Source organism: Lolium perenne, chromosome 7, assembly GCF_019359855.2.
Source record: "Lolium perenne isolate Kyuss_39 chromosome 7, Kyuss_2.0, whole genome shotgun sequence".
Classification (NCBI taxonomy): Eukaryota; Viridiplantae; Streptophyta; class Magnoliopsida; order Poales; family Poaceae; genus Lolium; species Lolium perenne.
The window spans coordinates 141,843,678-141,862,740 of NC_067250.2; the positions used below are offsets into that span (position 1 = coordinate 141,843,678).

Here is a 19,063-nt window from a genome sequence, read left to right on the forward strand (position 1 = left end):
CTAAAATAGGTATTACTCTCATCATGGCTTGGTATTAGTTATAAAGATAGGTGGTTGATCACCACACATGAGTTTCCCTTATAGGATTTAGCACTAGGTTCATCTTATGAAACATAAGATATAGCTAGTGAGCAATTCTAGGGCTCTAATTTTATTCACCAAGTGACACAAGGTGTGTAACTCAATTATGACTTAGGTTTTAATTGTGCTCACCCAAGTGATACTCAAACTAGGTTTGAGATTTAATTCTAGGTTATAGAGATGGAATGACACCATATTGCATGTGCTAGGGTTTAATCTCCCCTAACTATGATAAGGTGGTTCCTTGCTTAATATTTCATGTGCTTCCCTAATTACTAAGGATTTGAGAATTGGTTTTATCTTCTACCAATTAACTTCTATTATTACCACCAACTTATCATTAAAGCAACTACATTGATTATAGTTCTTTTTATAGTTAACTTTGGTCATATGGAAGTATGGTTTCTCACCATAAAAAGTATAGAGATTACTCTATGGGTTCCTTATGTTTCTTTGGTGAAGAATAAGTGGAATGTAGATGTGGTAGAATTCTACTTGTGATCACCAAGTGGTTCACAAGTTAAGGATTAGAATATAAGTTTAGGGTTGCTTATTAATTACCTCCTTATGATTTCATGTGGTGAAGGATATCTACTTATCCTTTTAGGGTTTAACTTATCCTCACATACCTCAAGAACATGCTCATGGAGTAGGCATGATCAACTTGTTCTTAATACCTCTACTTCCAGTTCTTAGGGTTTATGGTCATCACTCAATTTATAATGATCAAGGTTTGGCTTCCTAAGGATCTCTCATTAACTTGGGTTCTCACTTACATGATCAAACATTGTCTTGATCAATTAGGGTATAATACTTCTAATTTACCTTCTTGAATGGGACTACTATGGTTGCCTCTAAAGTTTATATCCCAGGAGAATGCCTGAGATATTATGTTAGAGTTCTACTTAATCAATGATGATATTATCATCTGGGTATATGGGTATTTCTCTCCCTCAAACTCAAGTGTTGCCTCAACTAACTTGAGTGTAACACCATAATTGAACTCTCTTATATAAGAATGGATTATTCTGGGTTATGATGTACTCCTAATACTCTATTTCAATGGTTGTCCTTTATTCTTAAATAAATAAAGCTATGTTTTGTATGATTGGTCTCTCTTATTTGGGAAGGACTTCAATACTAACTTAAGGTTAGGCTCCATAGGAATTGATGTGATCATCAATATCTATGTTTAACATAAATGGTTTCTCTTTCTAGGAATGTCTTCAATAATATCCTAGGGTTCCTCTTAAAGATGATGATTTGAGTACTTGGATGTATATCCAAGGTTTAGCTCAAGGGTTGTTATTGCTCCTCTAATAATTGTTATAGAACTCTCACCTCTCTAGGTTTGATGTACAATAATATGGAATAGAGAAAGATATATATTTCTAGAGTGGATCTCCTTGTTATGCTTCCAAGAATGAAATAATATGAATACCATGAGGTTCATGGTAGGATCATGGATTTGTTTAAGACATGGAGAAGATAAATGAAGAATGGTTTCTTCAATTATTGTTACTTAATTTCCAATTAAATGGATGTTCACATGTTATGGCTGGGAATATCATGTTGTGATATTTAATAAGATCAGGTAGTTGGTCATTGAGTAAAGTGTTGTTGTGTTGATTATTAGTTCCATTTGATCTAACCCCTTAGATCAAATTATCTCTACCCAAAACAAAGTTTTAACAAAGTCACATTGAGGTTTATAGCGCTTGACTTGATGAGCTACTTCAATTCCACCAAGGTCAAGTGAAACTTCGATTCATCGTGGATCGTTTTACTTTAAAGCGCGAAAATTCCCCAGATTTTCTATGCATGAATGCAATGCACACATCTGTTTCCTCTAATTTTGTAACCCCATTACCTGGGATATTACACCTACTGTCCCGTCGGTCGGTGCACGCCGAAGAACGGAATGAGGAAGACGAAGGCGGCGACAGGCTATGGAAAGATGCGGTCACATATGTGTCTCGTACAAGCAACTAGGGTTTGCGTCCTAGTATATATAGTGCTGAAAAGGTCGTGGGGTGCAGCCGACGTCTGAGTCGTCCCAGCCACGATTCAGAAAATTCGGAACGAAATGGTAGCTTTAGTTAACGTGTTTATTAATGACTCACGATCAATCACACGGTTAATTTTCTAAACAACAAAAATATAATATTGGCTCAGTGAGGTTCCTGCAACCCGTGACGCGTCGTGACGAGGCGGGCGACAGAGTAGGAGGAGTTACGAGGGCCCTCTCTTCTCACTCACTTACAAGGACATAAACCACTCCACATATCTCTCAACTAGCAATGTGGTACTAAACTTTAGTGCCACCTCTTACCATATATGAATAGGCCAAAGAGAATTTCAACGGTTGCGGACCGGTCGTCTTTCTCCTCGCCTACCGCGCCTCGTTAATGTCCTTCAGCGCTTGCTCACATTCAGGGCCCGCGTCGGCCTTTGCAGCGGTGACAACATTGATGGATGGGACACACGTCAGCATTAATGGCTGCCAACGCCTCCTCTCCACTAGATATAAAAATCTCCCCTTCACCGCAGTTTCTTCCCCGTCCAAGCATTTCGCCTCCACCGAGCTATACGTCGAGAGAAAATAACCGAACATTCTCCCTCCCACATCGTTCCATGCAATGCTACCAAAGCGACGGGGCCGCCATGAACGGCTTCGGGTGGCGTTGAATGCTCGTCAACGAGGCACACACTCTGTGGCAGGCGCAGTACCTTTTCCCGTCGAACATGTTATGTCCGTCCGGATGGGTTCTCAGCACCGATGGCTTGCCGGTGCCGCCCGTGCCGGTCGGAACGGCGCGACGGGTGGCCATCTACGACCATTTCTGGTCGGCCCTCACGTCGGAGGAGCGCAACGACCCGCGCTGGGACCTGACATCAACATCTCCTAGTCGATGTTCTTCACGCAGCATCGCGAGGACTGGATCGCCGCCTACGATGGCAATGGCCCGCCACCGAAAAACTACAAATCCGAGGGCGGAGGGGGTGGTGGAGCGCCCTTGGGAGGACCATCGCCGACGGGAATCACCCCCGCTGAAGATGCCACCGCCGCAGCTGCGCCCATGAGCACGCTGCCATCAAGCGGCAGGGAGGTGGGACGTGCGCCGCCATCAAGCGTCTTCTTCCTCGCGCTCCTCGTCCTCACGCTCGCCTCCTCCTCTGCCCTCTACTTGCCGTACTCGACGTTGTCACCCCGCTACCTCGTGCCGGTGAAGGACGAGCAGGAGGAGCGCCCTGGCAGGCATACAGACGGTGACGCTGTCATCCACAATCGTTGCACACCTTCTCGTCCCCGCTCCTGCCTCTAGCCCGTGAAGCCAAAGCGGGATGCGAAGGAGTAGACACCACCGCTGGAGTACAAATCGACTGCCCTCCAACTGAAGGTGGAGGAGGAACCGGAAGAGTTCCCAGGCCGCAAATAGTTTGTTTAAATCAAATTTATTTATTCATAGTAAACATAACTGAGAGTTAAGCCGCGCCCCGGCCGCAATATGGGAGGCAGAAGTGGAGATGCTGGAAGGACTGGTGGATATAGCTTATCTATTCTGGTCGTGTTTTTTTTTATTTCGAACTTTATAAATTTTATAAAATAGCTTAAAAGAGCGGTTATTTTAATGATGGCAGATATAATGGTCTGGTGTGCTATAGATGCTCTTAATCTATGGGGCGAGCTGAAAGCGCAGCTCCCAGTGAAAGCCCAGAACCCAGAACCCAACGCCATGGTCGGCGGCGAGCAGGAGCAGCGTCTTGTCCAAGAGTCCGCTGTCCCCGTCATCTCCAGCGGCGGCGACCCGTCATGTCCCGCCGTTCGATTGGCCCACTTCCTCCACCCCCGCGCGGGCGGCGCCCATCGCCCCGCTCTACCTTCTCCGCCCCGCGACACCGGCCCTGTTCTTGGCGACGGGCTCCAGGTCGAATTCAAGGGCTGGGCAGAACCCCCTATCCTGTGGAAGCGGTGGGTGGACAAGCTCCGCCCGCGGTACGAGCTCCAGTGGCGGACGGTTGGGATCTTGGATGCCATCCTCGCCACCACCTACCGGGTGCGCCGCGACGATGGCGCCATGCTCCAGCTCGCCGCGATCTGGTCCGCCGAGACCAACACGTTCCTATTCCCGTGGGGCGAGGCGACGGTGACGCTGGAGGACGTCTCCGTGCTCGGGGGGCTGCCCTTGCTCGGCAGGGCTGTCCGGGCGCCGCTCGAGGGCGTGCCTCGCGGGGATGTGGAGGCGCTCCAGGCCGTCCGCCGCGCGCTCTACAAGCGCAAGGGCCAGAAACCCGACCACCCCTCGTGGGTGAGGCGTTTCCTTGAGCCCCCGCCTCCGCCTCGAGAGGGGGCCGCCGCCGCCGCCCACGACAATGAAGCGGCCGAGCTGCTCGAGCACGGGGCATTCCTCGCCATGTGGCTGTCCCTCTTCGTGCTGCCGGAGCCGCCCTTCGACTTGATCCGGACGGAGGTGCTCCCTATCGCTGCGCGGCTGGCTCGCGGCGGGTGCGTGGCGCTCGCGCCGGCTGTTCTCGCCAGCATCTACATTGACCTCTCCATGCTGAACCACTACATCAATTTGGACGAGAGACACCAGCCGTTCGTGGGGTGGGCGCCGCTACACATCCTCCAGCTCTGGGTCTTTGCTAGGTTTCCCGAGCTTCGCCCTGAGATGGCGACCACCCTAGATCCCCTTGCTCGTCACCAGCCTTGGGCTGCCCGGTGGCATGAAGTTCGAAAGGAAATTGACCCCATGTATCTTCACGCAGTGTTCCTGTCACCAAGCGAGTTCGAGTGGAGGCCGTATGGAAGTAGCAGCTTTGCTCCGCCTCGGGAGAAGGCTTGCTCTTGGGTTTATGGCCGGGACATAGCAAGAAGTAAACAGCTGCAATCCTTTGCACAGTGTCTGCGTGCTTGCGAGCTTGTAGGCATGCGCTGCATTGAGCAGTACAATCCTCATCGTGTTGCAAGGCAGCTTGGCTTCGATCAGGACGTGCCTGGGTCTGTTGCCCGTGCTGACTCAAATTGGGAGACTGCTTGGGGAACATATATGATGGAGCCTAAAAATTTCGCGTTCATCGTTCCGCAGTACATGCTGGCTGTGACGATTGAGTACGCAAAATGGTGGGAGCCTTACTCGTTGGCATATGCTACTGCTGTTGCTAACTCTGTAAAGTTGAAAGAGTCCCGTGCTTTGGTTAGTCCAAGGGGAGAAAATATGGATGTTCTTCGTGATGATAATGCTAGTAAAGAGAAAGCACCTCCTGACCTCGTCATTAAACAGAATAGCAGCTCAGAACATGGTGAAGTATCCCACCATCACCTTGTCAAGGGAGCAGTAAGCACAACCAGCAGCCAAGCCACTGGATTAGCCCATCTGCAGTCAAGTCTTGAAGACATCATGGTGGTCAGTGATGGTGAGTCCGATGAATTAGTGGGCATGGAACATGAGGTGGGTGCAACGCAGATTGAAGGTAATGAAAAAGCAAATAAAGATGCATCAGCCTCAAAGAAACAATCGGGGCCCCTTTTGGAAGATTGTCCAGTGGTCAATAGGAAGAGCTCAGGTATGAGAATTCATGAAGTCGCAGTTCCATACTTAATCCAGAAAGAAGGAAAATCAGAGATCACAATAAACTATTGCTAATGCAGGGTTCCTCACTTCTATTTTTTACCTTCTATTTTTTAGGGAAAAATAAGATGTCTTCTAGCAATCCGGTTGATGCAAATCTTGAACTGCCCAAGGGAGCACTAAGCACAACCAGCGGCAAATCCACTGGGTCTGCAACTGTGGCCCATGTGCAGTCAAGTCTTGAAAACATCGTGGTGATCAGTGATGATGAGTCCCATGAATTAGTGGGCAAGGAACATGAGGTGGGTGCAGCGCCGATTGAAGGTAATGAAAAAGCAAACAAAGATGCATCAGCCTCAAATAAACAATCAGGGCCCCTGTTGGAAGATTGCGAAAGCGCAGGTATGAGAATACATGAAGTGGCAGTTCCATACTTCAATCCAGACAAGGAAAATCAGAGTTCACAACAATCTATTGCTAATACAGCCTTCTTCACTTCTATTTTTTAAATTCTGTAGGAAACAATAAGATGTCTTCTAGCAATCTGATCGATGCAAATCCTAAACTGCCCAGGAGAATAATTTCAACTAATACACTTTACTACCTCAAACCATTTGGGCGGGTGAAAGACGCACATGATAGAGATGCAGCTGGAACGAATACGAACCAAGGAGCTTACCTGCCAAGACGGGAAGTTGGGACAAGGGAAATGATTGAAGAGGCATCTGCTGCTCGAGAAGCCGAAAAGGTTGTGCTGCAAAAAACAATCGATTCTCTGCAGGAAGAGATTGCAGAAGCACAAGCGCGGTTGAGGGATAGCAACCCCTAAAAAGTTTGAGGTGTGACTTCAGCTAGTACAGGTTTGTTGCAAAACTTTCATGTACTCAACTATAAACTGATTTTCCTGACCTTTAGACTAACTTTGGTTCCTTGCGCCCTTTTTCTTAGTCTGTCTACGTGGTGAAACCGACGCACACACACGGGTAGAGTGGGGAGGGAGAAGGAAGAATGCTCCAGGGTGAGATGACTGTATTTTGGAGGCACCACCTGCAGATATTAAGCTTAATGATCGTCACCTTCAGGTGGGCACGGCCATCATGTACACCTAGCACTGCACACAAGATGCTTCACGTGGTTGCCAGGATACCCTATTGAGGCCATCAACAAGATCAAGCAGCTTGTCGTTGATGTGTCTTTTGGCACGTAGCCACTTCCCAGAGACCACCGACGATGCAATGACCAAATCCTCCACATGATCATCTTGGCTGTTTTGCTTCCGGAACATCTGACTTGTTCTCTTCAGAGTCAGTAGTCTTGGTATGGATTCACAGAGGATACTTTTGATGTGGTTATGTTTTGCAACCCAATATACTCGTTGTCGAAAAGTTGATCTTGCACCCTACTGATTGCATACAAAATAGTTTTCTTCCTGCAGTGATGAAAGGATTACTGAGCAGATTAAAGGTTGAAAGTAAGGCATGGACAAACAAGAGGCAATTCTGAGCGAATTGAGCAGTAGCAGTAGCTGATAATGTTCTATGTACTCTGGTTGGTGGCTTTATGGAAAGTTGGCTCTGTTTGGCTGTTTGCTTGTGCATGAGAAAACAAGATAGCTTTGAGCTAATGTAGAATCATGCAATGTCTTGTTAAAGCATATAGGGACAGCTCTATGAACTGCTAGGTAAGAATGTGCAAATACGCTAGGTTGTGTATCTTTTTTGTATGATAGTAGGATTGCTTGAACCAGCTTACTAATATTTTACCTGAACGTTCTGCCGTATTTGTCAAACTCTCCCTTAGTCCCTGCTGTAGTTCGTGCGTGATTGTAGCATATGAGAAGTTGATCTTTGACCTTCTGTCAGATAGCGGTGATATCTTTGTCTGTATAACTAACTACAAGCATGTCTAGAATCATGTTGTCTACTTTTTTTTTTTGAGCTGATCATGTTGTCTACTTGTCTGGCTGACAGACTAATAATATGTTATGAACTTTATTTTCAACAAGAAAATTTGGTCTAGTGAAGTTGGATTTTTCTTCACATATAGTATTTCTTAGCATATCCTTATATGTATTTCTTTCATTCCGGGGTAGAAATGCAACATACTGGTGACTAGAAACAGCAAATGCATATGGCCATCAGCATAATCAGCAAAATAGACGTGTTGAGCCAACATGTAATCATGTATCCATCACCCACTGCATTACTTCGTCAGCTTTCTAGAATTTAACCTGAGTCATTCAACCATCTCAAGTACTTCCTCTATCCATAAAAGGATGTCGCAAGTTTGTCTAAATTTGAATGTATCTGGACACTCTTTACTGTATAGATACATACAAATTTAGAAAAATCTTCAACATCTTTTTATAGATGGAGGGAGTAGTAGCCATTACCAATTGATTCTTTGAAGGAATAGATTGCAGCAGGACATGCGCAGTTGACGGATTCAAACCCCTTGAGGTGTGACTTTAGCTAGTTCAGGTTTGTTGCTAGACTTCCATATCAACTATAAACTGATTTTCCTGCCCTTTAGACTAACTCTGGTTCCTTGGGCATTTTTCTTAGTCTGTCCACGTGGTGAAACCGACACACACACTCGGTGAGTGGGAGGGAGGAGGAAGAGTGCTCCAAGGCTGGCAAAGGAGGGACGCAGCAGCAGACGGCGAGGGTGGGAGGAAAAATGCTCCAGGGCTGGCAAATAAGGGAGACTGTATCTAAGAGGTACCCCCTGCAGAAATTAAGCATTGGTCGGCGCCCTCTAGATGAGTGTGGCCATCTTGTACTCCTAGCGCTGTCCACACGAGGTTACCTGGAAGCCTGTGAGGGCATCAACACGATCAAAAAGCTTGCTGTTCATGTCTCTGCCCTTGTGACTGTTGGCACGTGGAGCCACTTCGCAGGGGCCACCGTCGATGCACCGACCGATGCCTCCACTGCTCATGACCTTCTTGTCTGTGTTGCTTTCGGAACATTTGACTTATTTTCTGTGGAGTCAGTAGTCTTTGTATGGATTCGCGGGCATTCTACTGATAGCGTACGAAATGGTTTTCTTCCTGCAGTGATGGAAAAATCCATGAGCAGATGGTATGGACAAACGAGTGATAATTCTGAGTAAATTGAGAAGTAGCAGTAGATAAGAATGTTATCTGTACTCTGGTTGGTGGCTTTTTTTTGCTTGCCCTATTTGCCTTATGTGCATGAGAAAACAAGATAGCTTTGTGGTAATTTACATTCTTAGAATGGTTTCGACGAATCTTATCGGGTGTTAAAAATGTGGAAATAGGCTAGATTCCATATACTTTTTTATACTGTGATAGCTTGAACCAGCTTACTAATATTTTACCTGAACGTTCTGCTGTATTGTCACTCTCCCTTAGCTTTCTAAAGGGGTTATATTTTGGAACAGAGGTAATTTTTAAACTTTTTAGTTTTCAGTAGGTGAGTTTTCCAATCCTCATGTAAAGTAAGGATCAGTGTGATAAATTCTCTCTTTGAATTGATTTCACAAATTGATGTTGCTTGTCCTCAATGACTATATTACGAGATGCTACTAGTGATGCAAAATTATGTATTACGTGTGTGGTTGTAGCATATGAGAAGTTGGTCTCTGATCTTCTGTAAGTTGTGTGAATGTGATCTCTTTGTCTATTTAACTAGCAGCATGTTTTAGAATGATGTCATCTACTTGTATGGTTGACAGGCTAATAATATGCTATGAATTATATTTTCAACAAGAAAATTTAATGTTTCACGGGCCGCTTGCTCCATGTTTTTAGGGAAAGCTGGATTCTGCACTTCAGTAATTCCTTTTGAGATAATACATTGAGGCTTATTTGGTTCATTAGGTTAAAATTTCATGTAAGTTTTGTTCTATGTCATAATAGTGTGGCGTGGGCCGTTTCCCTACTTTTAACGCTATCTGATAGTGATATGTGTCGTTGGTCCATGTAACCATGTTGATGTGTGTCGTTTAAGTATCGTCATATTACTTCGTTTGGGCAGAAACTTGATGCTTCTTAGACTAGGTTTTTATCCTTGGAATATTATGCTGCTATTTTTTAAAAAAAATGCATGCAAAATCTAATGTTTCTCGTGGTTTGCTATATCTCATTTTCCTAAGATACTAAATATAATATGTATGGCATAGGTCGCATTCTCTGTCTTAATTTGCCGTGGTTCAGCAGGCCAAAACAGTAGACCTCTTTAGTCTGTTGATGGGAACGGTAACTGTGTCTTCGCCTTTTGAAAGGGTCACGTTTCATTTGTTTGAATAGCTATTCAAAGGTGTCATTTTCCCTGTATTTGATTATTTATTTGTTCTATCATTATTTACGTGACTTTCTTAATAATAAAAACTTGTAAAGTCAATGTAATTCGGTAGACACCCAAGTGATATGCAGCTAGTGCGAAGCTGTCGTAAATCATCTCTTGCTAAGTGCTCTCCCGCCCCCTCCCGGGCGGCGGCGGAAGATCCGCCCGCCCCGCCCCGAGCTGCCGCCCCCGGACCGCCGCCCCTTAGCCGCCGCTGCTGCTGGCCTCGGCCCTGGCCTTGGCCCAGGTTACGGCCCCGGCCCCAGCCCCGACGGCGGTAGCGGTGCCCCTTCCGTCAAACGACGAGGGGGAGGAGAGGGTTTCCGCGGCGCCGTTCCATGGGAGGTGATGAAGCGCCAGTGGAGAAAGCCGGGCGGCACGGCTACTTGGCCGGGGCCTAATGCTCTCCGTCGGTAGCCATGGAGGATTCGGTGGAGCAGTGGCGGCCTCCGTCCACGGTGACGGTTCGGCGGTGATACGCATGATCCGTGTCGTCGTCCTCTTCCTTGGTGATCCGGCAGGAGGGACTGACGGCGTGGGGGCTGCTGGTGACAAGGGATTAACTTATCAATGCCTACAGATTGTAGACTAGGGTTTTAGTCCGAAGTAGAGGGCAAGTAGATCTCGAAGGTTTCAGCCGAAAAGTGCTCGACGATGTGAAAATTAGGGTTGCGTGAAACAATGAATCGATGCTTTCTTTGTCCCTCGACTCCCCCTTATATAGGAGGCGGAGCCGAGGGATTCGTAATACACAAGTTTACAGAGTCCGGGAAGGTTTCTTCCTCATCCTGTAAGATTACAAGTATGTATTTCCTAATACAACTCTAGCTTTCCTTAATACTAACTTGGGCTTCCGAGCTTCATATTCATCGCGTCATGGGCCTTCAGTAAACCCCGGGTACCATCTTTGGCAGGCCCATTGGGGATGCCTATGTCAGTAGCCCCCGAGATTTTGCTTGAATCGAAGAATCGGGGAAAATCTCCAACTTTAATCATTCAACAGCTCTGTCGAGTTTATCACATATCTTTAGATACGCAATTATATATTGTACAGGGATAATGGTAGTTGGGGCTAGTTCATCTGACGGATCAGGTACTAGTTAACTGCTCTAGTGGAAATCCGTAAAAACCTACTTCAAGATCACGTCCCTGGACATGATCTCGGGATACTGGTGTTAACTTCGACAGGTGCCGCTTAAGGTCTTACCATCTGTCGAGTCCCAGTCATATTTTATCGGGTACCTAACGCGTCAGTTAGGATTTTTCTTCGTATCTGTTGATACGGAAAAAAGTAGCAAACCGACGTCAGAGACGGTGCCACGCCGCTTAGAACGGATCTAGGGTCTTACCTTCGCAGAACTTTGCGGCATTCAGAGATTATTCGCAACTTTGGCGCTCTGAGAATATATTGTCGAGTGCTTTTTCGGCTGCTGGAATAGCACATTTTATTGAGTCAACGGATGACTTATCTTGCCTTCCCGATGGGAGTATATGCAGAGTTATTTGTATAACTCGAAATATGCTCACTTCTTTTTTTTTTTTATAATTTCATCGGGCACGCGAACAACGTTCCCGATGGGAGTAGCCCCCGAGGCTACAGCCAAGGACTAGTGCTTGGTTGTAGGCTCAACACTTTAACGCCTTATGTCGCTATATTGTCATTCTTTCTCGAACTTTTCATATCTATCGGCTGCGCGACCAGCGCTCCCGATGGGAGTAGCCCCCGAGGCTATGAACAAATGCTTGTATTTGGTCAAAGGCTCTCGCCATTTCTATTTTGTCATACTCGAATTTTTCTTTTTTCCAAAGTAGCCCCCTGCTGTCCACTGCTGGCGCGCAGTTGACGTGGGAGGTAGAAATCTCTGTGGTGTAACTTTTCTTCGTTCCCCGGCAACAGCGCCAGAAAATAGCTTGATGTCTACGCACACTTCTATTCCTGTAGACAGTGTTGGGCCTCCAAGAGCAGATGTTTTTAGAACAGCAGCAAGTTTCCCTTAAGTGAATCAGCCAAGGTTTATCGAACTCAGGGAGGAAGAGGTCAAAGATATCCCTCTCAAGCAACCCTGCAATCACGATACAAGAAGTCTCTTGTGTCCCCAACACACCTAATACACTTGTCAGATATATAGGTGCACTAGTTCGGCGAAGAGATAGTGAAATACCAGTAATATGGATGATTGTAAGTACTAATTGCAATCTGAAATAAAGATGGCAGCAAGCAAACATGTAACAGAACAGTAAATAAACGAAGATTCAATGCTTAGAAACAAGGCCTAGGGATCCTACTTTCACTAGTGGACACTCTCAACAATGATCACATAATAAAACTACTCTACACTCTCTTGTTGGATAACAAACACCATTCATTGTGTAGGGCTATAAAAGCACACCTCAAGCCGGAGTTAACAAGCTCCACAACATCCGGAGTTCATATTTAAGTAACCTTTAGAGTGCATGATAGACTATTGCAATTTAGACCGAGTACTAGCATAGCATGCACACCGTCACCGTCAGGCTATGAAAGGGCGAATAGATCACATCAATACTATCATAGTAATAGTTAACTTCATAATCTACAAGAGATCACAATCATAGCTTATACCAAGTACTACATGATGCACACACTGTCAACATTACATCATGGACGAGGAATAGACTACTTTAATAACATCACTAGAGTAGCACATAGATGATATTCAACTAGATCACAAAGCTCATGATCACATAAAGATCACATGAGAGCGAGAGAGAGATGAACCACATAGCTACGGTAGAGCCCTCAGCCTCGGGGGAGAACTACTCCCTCCTCATCATGGGAGACAGCGATGGCGATGAAGATGGCGGTGGAGATGGCTTCCGGGGGCACTTCCCCGTCCCGGCGGTGACATAGGCATCCCAAATGGGCCTGCCGAAGATAGTACCCGGGGTTTACTGAAGGCCCGCTACCCGAAGAATAAGAAGATTCGGAAGCCCAAGATATTATTAAGGAAAGCTAGAGTTGTAATAGAAAGTCTTATTCGTAATCTTGCGGGATGAGTTAGAAACCTTCCCGGACTTTGTAACTTGTACAGCACGAATCCCTCGGCTCCACCTCCTATATAAGGGGGAGTCGAGGGACGCAGAGAGGATCGAATCATTGTTTTACTAAACCCTAGTTTCATAATCGTCGAGTACTTTTCGGCTGAAACCTTCGAGATCTACTTGCCCTCTACTTCCAACTAAACCCTAGCCTACAATCCATAGGCATTGACAAGTTAATACCTTGTCAATTGGTGCCGTCTGTGGGAACTAGAGGCATAAGGATCTGATCTCGATGGCACGTTCAAGATCTTCGACATCATCAACTGCAAGCAACGCAATGGATCGAGGTAAACAGATCGCTGCTGGTCCTGTCGATTTTGTTCCTCACCCACCCTCCCGTTTGGATGCATATGCGTATCTGGCGGAGCCTATGGAGATGACGTTCGGAAGGTTTCGCTTTCGCGTCGAGAAGGAAGGATCGTATCGTGTCGAAATTCCGATTTCGTCGGGATCGTCGGCGGTCGATTCCGATTTTTCAAGCTATACATCGTCAATCGAATCAGGAGAAGAAGAAACTTCGTCGTCACGATACATCAGCATCAGGGCAAGAGAGAAACTCGCCAAGATCTTCAGCGACATGTCGTTTGAGTCATCTACGGACTCATATATAAGCGATGGCTCAAGCAGTGTCCACAGTTACGACTTCATCGACAAATCTACTACAGTGGGCGAGGTCTTCACCAATCTCAACGATGGTGTCACCAAACCCAACATAGATCTGAACACAAAATATCATCAGATTTATGTCATTGGAGAGCCAAGCAATGACCAAGAGGAAACATCTGAGGCTTTCGACGATCTGGGAAATCCATACGTCGATCCCTCCGATCTGCGACGAGGCTTGGGCAATAAATACGTCGGGCCACAGCCGCGACACAGAGTTCGACTCCCACAAGCAGCGTGGGATAGAGCCGCGAGAGCTATGGATGGATCAGAACCAATGGCCACCACAGCCACGCCAGAGGAATTACAAGCATATCAATATAGGCTCGCACGAGTTACAAGAGAATTGGAAAAACAGGCAGCTGAGTTAAACAGAAGAAAGGAGGCAGCTTCTGCATCCAGCAGGAGAAGGGCAGAGTTGAGTCGACAATCTAGAACTTTGGGTGATAGCCACAGGGAAGCTCGGAACAGAGCAAGATCAAGGTTACAACACATACCCGAAGCAGAAAGAGAGCACCTGGTCCAAAACCTCGACATGTCCTTTATGTCGATAGACACAAGAGGAAACATCATCCCTAAGACACCAGAGGCTGGGTATATGGCGACACATGCTTTTATCCTCGCATCTAAACCACCTCCAGGAGATCCAAGGGAAACATTGTACAACATGGCGATAGCAGGAGTTGGAGCCATGGGGACGGCGTTTGTATCAACACCTCCCGAAGGAACAGCAAGGCAAAATAGTCCACGACCTGCGGCAGCAGCAGCAGCTCCTGAAGGACCAAGTGGAGCAAGAGATACGGCAGCACAAGCAAGGGTCGACAGAGCGCGACAAAGCAGAAGAGAACATCGGCAGTCCCCAGAGTTAAACGACGAGGATATGTGCGGTTTGCCGTGCTTCACGAGGAGAGTGCGAAAAACTCGAGTACCTTCGGGATTCAAGTTGCCTGATAATTTCAAAAAATTCGACGGCCTTCAAGATCCAGAAGATTGGCTAGTTGATTATCTCGAGACGGTGAAACTCACAGGAGGAACCAGAGCAACAGCTATGCAAAGCATCCAGGTGCATTTGAGTGGAGCCGCACGGTCTTGGATAAAGAAACTACCTCCAGGATCTATCGACAGTTGGGAAAGCTTCGAGGACGTGTTCGTCAAGAACTTCAGGTCCACGTGCAAAAAACCTGCGTCATTAGAGGAGTTGAGAGCATGTCGACAAAAGCCAGATGAGCCAATGAGAAAATATATCCAAAGGTGGAACATCATCAAAAACTCGGCAGAAAATATATCTGACGAAAGAGCGATAGATGCGTTTGTCGCAGGAATCAGGCGTGGAGATTTTGTCGAGGACTTGGGAAGGACCAACCCAAAGATAGTATCCGCGTTAATGGAAATAGCAAACAGATGGGCAGATGGAGAAGATGCTGTCCACAACAAACGGCACAGGTCGCCAGAGGAGGACTGTGGTTGAAATTATCAACCGAGGCGACGATTTCCTCGGCAGTACCCGAACTATGATGCTCCAGGACAAATTTCGGCAGGTTTTCGGGCAAACACAGGAGGAAACGTCAAAGATGATTATCAGAGAAGCAATGAGCAGCGAGGCGATAATAGAGACGATTCTCGAAACAACGGGCAAAATAGCGGACCTAGGTTCCCGAGGCCTTTCGTGTCTCCTGAAGAGATGATGAATGGGCCGTGTCAGATGCACTTTTTCCTCGACAAAGAACGGAAAAGACAGTCAGGACATCTGCAGAAAGATTGTCGCAATTTCCAGGCAATGTTAAGGTGGGCAGAGCACGCTAACGCTCGGGCAGCACAGAGAAATCCTCGAGAACCCAGGAGCGAGATTCACTTGCCACCTCCTCCCGCGATTACGGAAGATAATCGACATCAGCTCAGAATAGCGGCAGCACCTCCACCACCACCTTACGTTGATCCTAACTCCAACGGAGCGGTGTTGATGATTCAGAAGGGAAGGCCATCCAATAGAGCTCAGAAAGTAATCTCACGACAGGTGTTCATGGCAGAAAAAATGCCTCCACCAACAGTCGAGTATCTTAATTGGTCAGGGCAAGATATTGGCTTCACCATAGCAGATCATCCGCAGCAAGTTTCACGACCAGAGCAGTCAGCACTTATCTTACCAGCAGTTATTGCGGGATTTGATGTCTCTCGAGTGTTCATAGATGGCGGCAGCAGCTTAAACCTTATGTATGCAGATACATTGAGGAAGATGAACATATCCCTAGCAAACTTGAAGCCAATAGACACGAGGTTCCATGGTATCACACCGGAGAAACCAAGTTATCCATTGGGGAAGATCAATCTCGACGTTCAGTTTAGAACCCGAGAGAATTATAGAATCGAGAAGCTGGAATTTGAAGTTGTGGATTTTCCGTCGCAGTACCACGCTCTGTTGGGACGACCAGCATATGCTAGATTTATGGTGGTACCACACTATACATACCTGTTGTGGAGGATGCCTGGACCGAAGGGACCAATCACAGTCAAAGGAAGCTTCGCCTTAGCCGATAAGTGCGATAAGGATTTTCATCGGATATCAGAAACTTTCGGGATGCAAGCTGAGTATTTGGCGTCAAGGAGTATGACTGACTACGACGTGTTGCCAGACGTTGGAAGGCCAAATAAAGAATCAACTTTCAACACCGAGAAAAATTCTAAGGAGGTGCAGATTCACCCGACAGACCCGAAAAAGACGACGTCCATCGCAAACGACATGGACCTCGCATAGGAAAGCGCGCTCGTCAAGTTCCTCCGTGAGAACTGGAAAATCTTCGCATGGTGTCCAGCTGACATGCCAGGAGTACCCAGGGAACTTGCCGAGCACCATCTAAACTTGGATCCACTAGCGAGACCAATCAAACAACCTTTGCGGCATTTTTCGGAACCAAACCGCAAGGCTATGCTGTCAGAAATCGATCGACTACGAGAAGCTGGTTTTATCAAGGAGTTGCACACAGAAGCCACATGGGTAGCAAATCCTGTGTTGGTGCCGAAGAAAAACACTAAGGTCCTTCGCATGTGCGTCGACTTTACGTGTCTCAATAAACATTGTCCAAAGGATCACTTTCCCCTCCCGAGGATCGATCAAATTATCGACTCCACGGCTGGATGTGAACGTCTTTCCTTCCTGGACGCATATTCTGGTTACAACCAGATCAGATTGAAAGAAGAAGATGAAGTAAAGACAGCGTTCATCACACCTTATGGCGTGTTTTGCTACAGAACAATGCCCTTTGGGCTGAAAAACGCGGGAGCAACATATCAGAGGATGATGCAGAAGTGTTTGGCGACACAGATTGGGAAAAACGTGCAAGTATACATCGACGATGTCGTCATAACGTCAAAAAAGGGGGCAACGCTGATCGAGGATCTCAAGGAAACCTTTGACAACCTCGACAAATTCTGCCTCAAGCTGAACCCGACGAAGTGTTCTTTTGGCGTTCCAGCAGGAGAACTTCTGGGGTTTCTAGTTTCAGCAAGAGGGATTGAAGCAAATCCCGATAAAATACAAGCTATCGTAACAATGAGGAAGCCAACAAAGTTGAAAGAAATACAGTAGCTAACTGGGCGAGTCGCAGCTTTGAGCAGGTTCGTCGCCAGGCTGGGAGAAAAAGCGTTACCATTTTACGCTCTGATAAAGCAAGGAGAGAAATTACAGTGGAACGAAGAGGCCGATAGAGCTTTCGAGGATTTGAAGCGCACAATCTCGACACCACCAATCTTGGTGGCGCCGAAGGAAAAGGAACCTCTCCTGCTGTATATTGCAGCCACGCCCCAAGTGGTAAGCACGGTGCTAGTTGTTGAAAGAGAAGAAGAAGGAAAACTCCATGGAGTGCAAAGGCCAGTATATTTCATCAGTGAAGTTTTATCGCCTTCCAAACAGCGGTACCCGCAGTACCAGAAACTAGCATATGGAGTAATTACAACGGCAAGGAAGTTGCGCCACTATTTTTCGGCACACCCGATAATAGTAGTCAACGAAGCACCTCTTTCAAATATACTGAACAATCCAGAAAGCTACGGGCGTGTCTCCCTTTGGGGAATAGAACTTCCCCTCGGGACATCACGTATGAAAAAAGAAAGGCAATCAAGTCGCAAGTTCTGCCAGATTTCATTGCAGAGTGGATGGAGCTACAAAACACGGGACCCCCAGATTTGTCGAGAACTTGGACCATGAACTTCGATGGGTCCAAGAGAGCAGAAGGAGCTGGTGGAGGAGTAGTACTTATATCACCTGAAGGCGACAAATTGAAGTACGTCCTTCGGATGACGTTCTCTAACGCATCCAACAATGAAGCAGAATATGAAGCCCTCATACACGGGATGAAGATGGCGAAAGCTTGCGGTGCAAATCGACTAAAAATCTTTGGCGACTCACAATTGGTGGCTCAGCAAGTTATGAACCAATGTGACGCAGTCAATGATAGCATGATGGCATACAAGGAGGTGTACAATGAGCTTGAGAAGCTGTTTGATGGGTGTGAGGTAAATCACATCAGTAGATTGAGCAATGATGAAGCCGACGTTCTCGCAAACATCGGATCACAGTGCCTCCCAATCCCGCCAGGAGTATTTTGGGAAGAAATAGCGGAGAGATCCACGAAGCCGAAAAAGGTGCAGAAAAAAGCAAAGGAAGAAAAAACTTCGGCGCCCCTCAAAGAAACCACGGAGGATGAAGAGGACCAAGAACTTGTGATGATGGTAGAAGTTCCTTGGATGCAAGTGTATATATCATATATCCTCAGGAAAGAAATACCCGACGATCCAGTTGAGGCCAGGCGAATTATTCGACGATCCAAAGCTTTCACAGTGATCAAGGGGGAGTTATACAAGCGAAGTATTTCAGGCGTTCTGCAAAGGTGTGTCACACCCGAGGAAGGAAGAATAATTCTGAAGGATGTACACGAAGGAATATGTGGCCACCACGCAAGTAGTCGAGCTATTGCAGCCAAAGTTTTTCGGGCAGGATTCTATTGGTTGACAGCAATCGAGGATGCCAAGGAAATACTAAGAACCTGCGACGCGTGTCAAAGATTTGTCGCAAAACCTCACTCTCCAGCGGCAGAATTAACACCAATACCATTGTCGTGGCCCTTTGCCCAATGGGGACTTGATATGGTGGGCAAGTTGCACAAAGCTTCGCCAGGAGGGTATGAGTACTTGCTGGTCGCTGTCGAAAAATTAACCAAGTGGGTAGAAGCGAAGCCAATAAATTCACCAGATGCAGCATCGGCAATAAAGTTTGTGAAAGGCCTCGTTTTTCGGTTTGGAGTGCCTCATAGCATTGTCACAGATAATGGTTCAAACTTCACATCCAAGGAATTCAAGGAA

The 19,063-nt window shown here is 46.5% G+C and overlaps 1 protein-coding gene across 4 annotated transcripts; it reads left to right on the plus strand.

Moving 5' to 3' along the window:
• The first annotated feature begins 3,760 nt into the window (after nt 1-3,760).
• On the plus strand, nt 3,761-7,241 carry LOC127318674 (uncharacterized). Of its 4 annotated transcripts, none has more exons than XR_007862067.1 (5): nt 3,761-5,649; nt 5,772-6,056; nt 6,173-6,514; nt 6,603-6,971; nt 7,076-7,241. XR_007862067.1 is itself a non-coding variant. In XM_051349148.1 (4 exons), exons 1-3 carry the CDS (start codon nt 3,819-3,821, stop codon nt 6,481-6,483), a joined length of 2,427 nt encoding a protein of 808 aa, XP_051205108.1. In that variant the 5' UTR covers nt 3,761-3,818; the 3' UTR covers nt 6,484-6,514; nt 6,603-7,241. The 4 variants fall into 4 exon arrangements, 2 of the variants coding, with proteins under 2 accessions (XP_051205108.1, XP_071680826.1); XR_007862068.1 differs by having other exon boundaries at nt 7,090-7,241; XM_051349148.1 differs by having other exon boundaries at nt 6,603-7,241.
• The last annotated feature ends 11,822 nt before the right edge of the window (nt 7,242-19,063 follow it).

What these genes read in the sequence shown, in the direction of transcription:
- LOC127318674 (XM_051349148.1), top strand. Translation starts at nt 3,819, where the DNA reads ATGGTCGGCGGCGAGCAGGAGCAGCGTCTTGTCCAAGAGTCCGCTGTC. An exon ending in GGTCAATAGGAAGAGCTCAG is followed by an intron (nt 5,650 to 5,771) that starts GTATGAGAATTC and finishes TCTATTTTTTAG; the next exon opens with GGAAAAATAAGATGTCTTCT. An exon ending in GGAAGATTGCGAAAGCGCAG is followed by an intron (nt 6,057 to 6,172) that starts GTATGAGAATAC and finishes TAAATTCTGTAG; the next exon opens with GAAACAATAAGATGTCTTCT.